Source organism: Microtus ochrogaster, chromosome 17 (genome assembly GCF_000317375.1).
Source record: "Microtus ochrogaster isolate Prairie Vole_2 chromosome 17, MicOch1.0, whole genome shotgun sequence".
In the NCBI taxonomy this organism is placed as follows: Eukaryota; Metazoa; Chordata; class Mammalia; order Rodentia; family Cricetidae; genus Microtus; species Microtus ochrogaster.
Window position 1 is genome coordinate 16,306,151 of NC_022019.1, and position 10,085 is coordinate 16,316,235.

General features: G+C 43.7%; 1 protein-coding gene across 2 annotated transcripts in view; it reads right to left on the reverse strand.

Annotated features, from left to right (window-relative positions):
- Positions 1–10,085, reverse strand: part of Piwil2 (piwi like RNA-mediated gene silencing 2) — a 54,400-nt gene that overhangs the window by 14,903 nt on the left and 29,412 nt on the right. For both annotated transcript variants that reach the window (XM_005355577.2, XM_026783259.1), the window contains exons 14-19: positions 8,794–8,907; positions 7,498–7,686; positions 4,655–4,756; positions 3,643–3,759; positions 3,018–3,106; positions 823–928 (exon numbers count right to left, since the gene is read on the reverse strand). In XM_005355577.2, the coding sequence (XP_005355634.1) occupies positions 823–928; positions 3,018–3,106; positions 3,643–3,759; positions 4,655–4,756; positions 7,498–7,686; positions 8,794–8,907 (717 nt within the window). The remainder of the gene's footprint in view (positions 1–822; positions 929–3,017; positions 3,107–3,642; positions 3,760–4,654; positions 4,757–7,497; positions 7,687–8,793; positions 8,908–10,085) is intronic.

The window sequence follows — 10,085 nt, forward strand, 5'->3', positions numbered from 1 at the left end:
TTAAAAGAATGCGGTGTCCGTGTAATTATTTCGGGGCATAAGCTAGCCAGGCAGCCAGGGTGCGGCTGGGGTGCTGGGGCCCCGCCGCCCCTATTACTACAAGAGAGTGACTTCAGTCACATACAATCCGAAGTTCCCTGTGGTCTACCCTACACCAACACACCATTGGCCCGACTGCCGCCTTTGATGTCCCGGCCAGCGGGAAACTCAGAACCTTACTTGCTCACTCCTTTAAGCCCTCGTATCAGCTTAATGACAGCAACTCCCCATGGGTAGCATTCTTTGAAATTATGAGACGTGATTTACAGTGATGCTTTTGTTCTACAGCAAAACGAAGAATCAGCAGCTAATGATAGTAATAAACAGTTGAGTAAATTAATAAGTTTTAACTCTGACATTTACTGCCAACTCATCTAGCAAGGGCATGGGAATTACCTCTGCAGGCCCCATGGTCAACCAGGCACATCTTTATTTTGAGACAAAGTTTCTCTGTGTAGCTTTGGAGCCTGTTCCGGAACTCACTCTATAGACCAGAATTCACAGAGATCTTCCTGCCTTTGCCTCCCAAATGCTGGAATTAAAGGCGCGCACCACCACCACCCAGCTTGCCAGGCAGATTTTAATTTACCACACCGAGGTGCCGAGTTGGGTTCTGTAGCTGTTCTACAGAAGCCTGAAACGGGGCACTGAGCTCTCTAATGGACCACAGTTCAGAATCACCTTTCATTTCCTCCTGCCATGTCAGATATCTATCTGCTCAGAGCTTAAAAATAGAAATCAAACTTAAAAATGTGGAAATGTTAGGATTTCTGGTCTCCTCACCTCATAGTACTTTTTCAAGGAGCCCACCAGGCAGAGCTTCAGGCTGTCCACAATTTCCTGATGTGGCATCTGGAACACCACCCTCGAATACCACTTGGTGAGAGTGCTAAGCAGGTGCAGTGGAAAGGAGAGACAAAGAGAAAAGGCAGTGAGCAGCCACTCAACAGGAGACCTGCAGTCTGCTGTTCACACACAAGGCTCCTTTTGAGTCAACTCAAAACATATCTACCTGTCGAATGCATTTGTGGGGTCAGTACAAGCCTAACGACCTGAATCCAATACCCACACCCATGTGGAGGTGGAAGGGATAACTGACTCCATCACGGGGTGGCCTCTGGCCTCCAAAAATGTGCCACACCCCCAATACCACACACACACAAATAATAATTAATACTAATTATTATTGTTACTAAACAGAATAAAGAGATTGGGAAATACGTGCAAACCATTATTTAGAATTTTTCACAAAACTTTCAAAATGTATGTGATTATGGGTACTTATCACAAACTGCTTCCAACAGAAAAGGGTGGCAACTTGCTAACAACCAGCACAGGATTATTTAATGAGAACACAATGGTCGGCCAGTTCAGTGCAGAACAGAGCTAAAGAGAGTTCATCATATTGATGTGGGAAATATCCAAATTACAGTTTATATGCATAAAATAAAATGATGGGCTGAGTGGGTGTGGCTCACTGGCAGAGCACTTGCCTAGCATGTGTAGGACCATGGGTTCCATATCTGGCACTACATACACAAATCCAAACTGATGAAGACTGTGCACTGTAATCGCCCATTTATATAAACCAATACACATATGTATCTAATATTTTAGAAAATTACATCATCTAGTGATGTGACCTCCTCAATCTGTAAACATATGATCCATGATGTTCATTCGATAAAACTGCTTAAGGGCCACACAACCGAATGCTTCACAAGCATGCACAAGAGCGTCTATCTGCAACAAGCCTTGTGACAGTTAGTGAAGGATGGACATTAGGAGCGCATGCTTTCTAAATTTCTACAGATATGCGTACTGAGCACAACTGATTTTCATAATTATAACAAATAATAAAACCACTTCAGGGGCTAGAGAAATGGCTCAGCAGTTAAGAGCACTAGCTGTTCTTCCAGAGGTCCTGAGTTCAACTCCCAGCAACCATAAGCTCACAACCATCTGTAATGGGATCTGATTCCCTCTTTGGTATGTGTGAAGACAGGACACTCATATACATTAAATAAATATTTTAAAAACAACTTCATTGGGGGTTGGGGAGATGGCTCAGTTGGTAAAGTGCTGCTGCACAAGCATCAGGATCTAGTTTGAGCCCCAATATTCTTGTAGAAACTGGGCATAGTGGTATGTACCAGTAATCACAAACCTAGGGGCAAATCTGAAGAGCTAGAAGAAAATCTGAACAACTTGTAGGCCAGGCAATTTAGAAGAATTGTCAAGCTCCAGGTTCAGTGAGAGAGATCCTGTTCCCAAAATAGAGTGGAGGGGATAGAGAGATGGCACAGCAGTTAAGAGAACTGGCTGCTCTTCTGGAGGACCTGGGTTTGATTCCCAGCACCCACATAGTGACTCATAGCTGTAACTCCAGTTCCGCGGGATCTTATGCCCTCTTCTGGCCTCCTTGGTACCAGGCATGCATGTGGTACAAATACATTCAGGCAGGCAAAATACCCATACACATGGAAAGAGAAAAAAAATGGGACAGTGAACAGTCTTTGAAAAAGATATTTGAGCCTGGTGTGATGCCCATGTCTTTAATCCCAACACTTGGAGGCAGAGACAGGTAAATCTCTGTGAGTTTGAGGCCAATCTGTCTACACAGTGAGTTATAGGACTACATAGAATCTATCTCAAAAAAAAAAAAGACAACTGATGTTGACCTTTGGCATGTGAAACACACACACACACCCCTTCACCAATAACAATTCTATTTCTAAAAAAGCTAATAACACAGGTGCTGGCAGCCTCTGTCCTTGCAAGGGCTGCAGAGTACAGGGAGCAGGTCTGTGTCTAATAAGTGTGGCAATCCCATAAATACAGATATTAGAGACCAGAGGAAGGAACTTATTGTTTCTTATACTATGATACAAGAGTGCCCAAAAATCATCTGATGGATTTATAAGACCAGGCATCAAAATGAGGTAGCTAATACTAAAATAGCTAAGATTATTGCTTACAGATTTATGCTGGCAACAAAGCCAACCACAGAGCGCATGCCTCTGCTGGGGTCATGGTACACATCCATCCCAATCACCATTAACTGTTTCTAGGGTTGAAAAACAAAAAGACAAAAGCAAAAGTTCAAACCCAAACAATCCATTGCTCTATCTTTATTATCTCAACTTCAAAGCAAATTCCCTTATAATTTATATTGAAAACAAGTTCTATAAAAGAAACAAAGACTGCAATCAACTTGACATTATCTAAACAAAGTAAACCAAGTCAGATCTAGACCAGGTCAGCAAGTATTTTCAATCAGAGGACAAATGAGTAATCTTCAGACTTTAGGAGTTGAGAGTCCCCTAGGAACCTTGTAACTCTGTCTTTTGAGTGGTAAACAGATGCAGCCAATGCCGAGTATTCCAATCAAAGTGTACTTAAAGTACTGGGGCCTGGAGAAAGATAACCTTCACAGGTCAGAAATGTTGACCTTAACTTTTCAACACTTCAAAACATAAAGTGCATGCTTAGCTCCTGGTCTGTCTAGTAACATGCAGCAGCTAGTAGACCTGAGCCCACACTGAGAACAGAAGGATGACAAGATGGAAGGATGGGAAAGTCAGACACAGAACAGACACTCACCAATGGAATATCCACTCCCCAGAGCTCACCCCCCAGTTTACAGTTCATCTGAAGTAAAATTTTCTGAGCCACACTCCGAAGTCTGGTGGGTTGACCAATGGTTCGGACATTGATGACCTATAGTGACAGGATCAGAAGATCATCAGTCTCGTAGGAAATATTAACAATTCTAAAGCACTAACATCTCTGGCTCCATGCCCTTCCCCTGTCCCTTCTAACAAGGAAACTGAAATCAGAAGATGCTCAACTCCCTCCCTTGGAACGGTGCAGGATTTGTGTACAGCTGCCCCATACCCTCCTGGCACACAATTTGTGTATAGCCGCCCCACACCCTCCTATACACCCAGATTACCATTACTTTTAGGCTGATTGTAATCACTATGTAAATGGTTGCTATCCTGTGTTGCTTAGGGAATAAGCACAGGGGTTTTCCTTGTGAGTCTGATGAGCTCAGTAGAGGTGTAATTTTCTTTTAGAATGTTTTAAACTATGTGTGGTGAATCAGCTGATACAGAATCCACAGATAGGCCAGGCATGGTGGCATGCTTGTAATTCCAGTACTTTATGTATGTGATAGGGAGGTAGGCAGAAGCAGGAGAGAGAGGAATTCAAAGTCATCTTTGTGTACACAGAGAGTATGAGACTGTCTCAAAAGACCATGAATACTAAGACTGAATATACTATTTAGGAGACTTGAATTAGCATGACTGTTAATTCGGATTCTTGGACCACTAGGCATATATGCACATAACCCACAATGAACATTCAAAAACATACTAAAACTTTCACCTTATTAAGAGTGTCATTTCCATAGCTCCCTAGAGAAAAATATCTTCCCTTCTCAGAGTGAAGGCCACACATCTAGGCTTGGTCATGGGGAAGCCCCCTGGGGATTGTAAGAAGCAGAAAGAGCCCCCTACTGTTGCTAGCTCATTCTGATTGGAACCTGGCAGCATACAGCTCTCTTTCCCCATTCTGGTCTCCAGTGGCTATGTCAGCTTTCAGAGCTCACCTGTGAGGGTACTGGGGACTGCACACAGCATAGCTTCTTGATGGCCCCATAGAGATCATCCCGTGTGCCCATGATGATACAAACGACCATTTGTATCTTCCCCTGGAGGAGAGAAGCATATATGGTCAGGCTCTGATTGCTCTGGGGACTTTCATGTGACACAGATATGGTAGACAAGGAACTGAAACAGAGATGGTGGACATTCCAACCAGAAACATCCTCTGATTCTCAGGGCTGCTGTTCATGGATAGGACAGTAATACATTACTTACACCTAGAGCTAGCCATGACTACTACTGTTTATTGACTAGGAGGCTTCGGATTCTAGAAAAGGGCTAGGCTGGGAAGGATGCTAGGGTTCTATGACTACTGCTCTAACTTCCCTCAATGACTTTCCTGTGCTCTTCAGTCAACTAAGCAATGTGTCAGACCACAGGACTTCAGCTGAGGAAACATGGCACATAGCACCACACGGAAGTATGCAGAGCCAAGTGCAGAGGGAACGAAGCCAAGTCCACAGTAGCTAGTCCTTGCTTTCTGTCTAGGGAAAACAGACCCTGCCAGCAACAGACCTGGTAGGAGTCTCTATCTCCCAGGACCCTTAGTCAACATCAAAACAGAGGACCTTTCAAGAGGCTGATGCTCCAACTCTAGGACTGACCTTCCCAAAACAATTCAACTCACCAGTCTCTTGGGCTCATGGGATAATTACTGCCAATGACTTTTCTTCTCCCGCCATCCTCTCCTTGTCTTCCTCCTCTACTTACAAAAAGCTAGAGAGATGGCTTGGTGGTCAAGAGCACTTGCCGCTCTTGCAGAGGACCTGGGTTCAATGGCAGCTCACAACAGTCTGCAACTCCAGTTCCGTAGTGATAGTTTATTTGTATTTTAATAAATAAAGCTTGCAACTAGAGGCCAGGGAGTGGTAGCATGCACCTTTAATCCAAAGACTAGGGAGACAGAGGCAGATGTGTAGTGATGAAGCAAGCAGGATTGCTTTTCGTCCCGCCTGGCTCCCGCATGGCTAGTTTAGCCCCGGAAATAATAACACAGAAACTGTATTCATTTAAACACTGCCTGGCCCATTAGTTCTAACCTCTTATTGGCTAGCTCTTACATAGGTTAGACTCATCCCGGTAAGCCACAGTCAAGTGGCGATACAGATTATTAGAAAAGGGTTGAATCAATATGTGAGATCTAGCCAATAAGAGGTTAGAACTTAGGACTTTTCATGACTATGAGACATGTCTGTTCCTGGCAGCACCAATCTACTTCAAGAGAAAGATGGGCATCGAAGAGGCTCCTTATGGAGTTGGTTAGCCATTTGGGCAAGAAACTGCTCTTGTCTGGACTGTTGCATAAACTAGACACAAAGAACCCACAGAGAGAGGACTGCTGAACTTGCCTAAAGGTGAGATGGTCTTTCGGGGTTCCTGATTCATGAAAGAGTCTGTGAGACATTCTTCAGGACACAGCAGAAAGTGACTGAACTGTCTTTGAAATTTCCTGCTTCATGGAAATATCTGCTGGATACTATGGGCCTGAAGGCCAAAGATAGATGCCCCAATGGTACAGAAGAACTTTGGGTGACTGTCCAGGCAGCAAGATGTCTCTGTCATTTCTAGAGTTTTGGAAGTTGCTTACTTCTTTTTTACTTAGGTAATATATCCTTCTGGAGTCTTTGATGAAGGTGAAGAATAGATAGTTATAGTTTTCCTTAGTTATGATAAGAGATAAAAGACATAAATATTGTGACTGTAATTCTTGTTTGATAACTGTTTTGTTATATGTAATTTTACTATGTTAAAGTTAAAGCCTTTCTTTTTTGTTTAAACAGAAAAAAGGGGAAATGGTGTAGGAGGGTATCTTTCCCAGGCAGCTGGGAGCTGGGCTGCGGGAAGAGGCTCGCTGCTCCTTTTACTACATAGATGGATCTCTGTGAGTTCAAGGCTACCCTGGGCTACACAAGATTGATCCAGAAACAGATTCAGGTGGTGGTGGCTCACACCTTTAATTCCAGCACTAGGGATGTGGAGACATGAGGGATATGATTGGGTGGAGAGAGGAATATAAAGGGTAAGAAACAGGAACTCACTGGAGTGTGGAGTCTGAGGTTTGGTGGAGACACAGTGCAGTCTAGGCAGTCTGAGGATCGCCCCTTTGGTCTGAGCACCGATAGAGGTAAAAGATCTCTCTAGTGGCTGCTCTGCTTCTCTGATCTTCAGCTTTAACCCCTATATCTGACTCTGGACCAACTAGAACTCATGCTTCACAATTCTAGGGGATCTGGGACCCCTCTTTTAGCATCCTCAGGTGACAGGCATATACATTGTAGACAGACATGCATACAGGCAAGACACTCATATACATAAAATTGAAAAATATGTTTATTTACAAAGAGATAAAAAGGCAGAGTCTGAAAGCTGGGATGGGAGTGCCCAGGTCCAGTGTTCTAGTCAGTTATCAGGATCAGTTACTGTGTCTAGGGTCAAGTTCATCACCAGGGCAATTTGCCTCCTGGGCCAGATCATTACAGTTCTGTTACAACTCAGAACTGAATCCAGAAGCCAGCACGTGGCCCCAGCAGCTGGTTCCTGAGCACAACATGTTCTACAGATAATGAACTAAGGCAGCTGCTCTTTCAGCCAGTTTCATACAGAAACAGCTTGAGAGGGAGCACGCAGCAGCACAGGAAAAGCCAACACAGAAAGAGAAATGAAAATAACCAAAGGGCTTGAAGAAAATGAGAAGGACACGGGCTCCTGGGCATCACTAACAGACTGACAACCTAGATTATTTAAGATTAAGCATTGTAAGTTTACTCCAGTGAAGTTACTGCATTACCTCAACTCCCAGCAGGGACTGAATGGTCCTGATGTAGGTCTCTATTCTGTCATCCTTCAGTTCAACCCAGGCTGGGGGGCTTATGCGCATGCCAATGGGGCCAGCTATCTTCTCCAACATGTTAACCAGTTCTCTGGCCTGGTCCATTGCTCTCTTTGGGTAAAAAAGTGCCCAGAAATGCATGGGAATCTAGGAACAAGAACACGATGTATTTAGACTGTGGAGGTATTACTACAGAGAGTAAGTGACTCTGCACTCCCTCTGCTTGAGTCCCTCCGCCTTACATAATTCCTATCATTCTCACAGACTTATAAACTGACGGTCATATAACAAATACTATACAACAATGAAAAGGAAGATCTACGAACACATCCAACAATATGCATGAAACTCATGAACACAAGACTAAAGAAAGCAGTCAGACCTCAGACTATTCACTTTTTGATTTATATATATATATATATATGCATTACATATATATATACATATATATATAAAACATTACAAACAAAAAGAATATATGCTTTTGACAACTTCAGAAGGTTGTTATTTCCAGGAAACAGGGGTGGCAATAACCAAAAAATATGGTGAGAGGGCTAAATGTACCTATAAATTTGTTTCTCAGCCCTTGGTATTGGTTATATAGGTCTGTTTAATTGGTAAAAATCAAGTTATGCACTTCTAAGTGCGCTTTTTCTTTAACCATGCTGTATTTCTTTCTTCTTTTTCTGGTGCTGTTTTTTAATATAGGGTATTTTGAGTAGCCTTAGCTGTCCTGGAACTCACTCTAGCCTCAAACTTAAGAGATCCTTCTGCCTCTGCCTGCCAGGTGTTGCAACACCACTGCTGTATTTCAACAAAAGGTCTAAGTTCGATGTTTTCTATATATGGCCACAAAGACCAAGTTGGTCGAAAACATTCAGAAATAATTGTCTACTATTTTATACTCTGAGGCAAATAACTAACACTGAGTTGTCTCTTGGGGGAGCCCTGCTTTAATTTGATTTCTTTCATGGATAAAAATAACCCTGGGAATTCTCAGGGGCAAAGAGGAAAGGAGAAGGAAAAGAAAGAGCAGGAGATGGGCTGACACCAGACAAATCCCCATGGTAACGTATTTCCTTCTCTTCAGTCTGTGGTCAGACAGGGCTTCCCTCCAGCCCCACTCAGCTAGAAGGGCTTGCTCAGGAGCCACTCAGAGTGGTTCAGATGGTATTTCCTCTCAAAGAGAGCACAGATCACCCATTCCCACACTCTGGGGAATACTGATTTTCCAGCACCTCAGAAATCACTCACAGTCAGAATGGAAGCATCTCTGGTCACTTCCTTAACCCAGTTCAGGTCCTCAGACGTGACAAATGAAGTGTTCCTTAAGTTAATCCTCTCCATTGGTAGAAGTCGACCTTCGATCTACACAGAGAATAAAAGTACCTCTGACATGGAGCCAGCTACAGACCTCAGAAAATACTGGTACTATTGCCTCTGAAGCCTGTTCAGCTCCACACACACTTGACCTGCTACAGCCCCACCCCTTTCCATTTCTCTCTTTGACAGTCTTGCTGGCCTCCAACTTGCAACTTGGTAGGGCAGAGAGTCAATGCCAGAAAGGCCATCACCAGAGCCTGAGGCGCTTATCATGTGGCCTCTGTACTGTGCCTCCAGAGTGCCCAAAACCTAGGCTGTTAGTTTGGTAGCAGTGGCTTTACCTGCTGGCTTCACTGACATCATTTTCTAATAAACATTTTCTTGTATGTATGTCATAACATGTATGCAAGTGTGTTTTGTGCGTGTACATTCGTGTGCTGCATGTGCATGTTTTTTTGTGTATGTGTGTTTGATTGTGTAGGTCAGGGATTCACATCAGGTGCTTTCCTCTATTGCTCTCTGCCTTATTTTTGAGACAGCCTGTCTCCCAAAGCCCAGATTGTCTAGACTGGCTGGTCAGTGAGCACTGGGGACTCTGCCTGCCTATACACTGTGCCCACCTGGTGTGATGTGGCACAGATCCACAGCACCAGGCATATCTTTTTATGTGGTGTTAGGGACTGAGGACCTGGAACTGAGGTTCTCATGCTTTGTGGTATGGCAACCCAAGTGTGGTCCCCAGGTCCCTATGGTGGGAGGAAAGACCCTACTCCTGTAAGCAGTCCTCTGCCCTCCACATGCATGCTGTGAGATACTCCTGTGTACACACACACAAAACAAATAAAATGCAACCAAAAAAATTTTTTTTCAAGACATCGTTTGTCTGTGTAGCTTGGCTGTACTGGAACACACTCTGTAGACCAGGCTGGCCTTAAACTCACAGAGATCTGCCCGCCTCTGCCTTCTGAGTACTCAGATTAAAGGTGTGTGCCACCACCATCCAGCTAAAATTTTGCAAAACAAACAAGACGGCTGGAGAGATGGGCTCAGTAGTTAAGAGCACTGGTTGCTCTTCTAGAGGTCCTGAGTTCAATTCCCAGCACGCACATGGTGACTCAGAACCATCTATAATGGGATCTGAATCCCTCTTCTGTCCTGCAGACACACCAGAAGAAAGAGCAATCACATACATAATAAATACATCTTTTTTTCTTTTTCTTTTT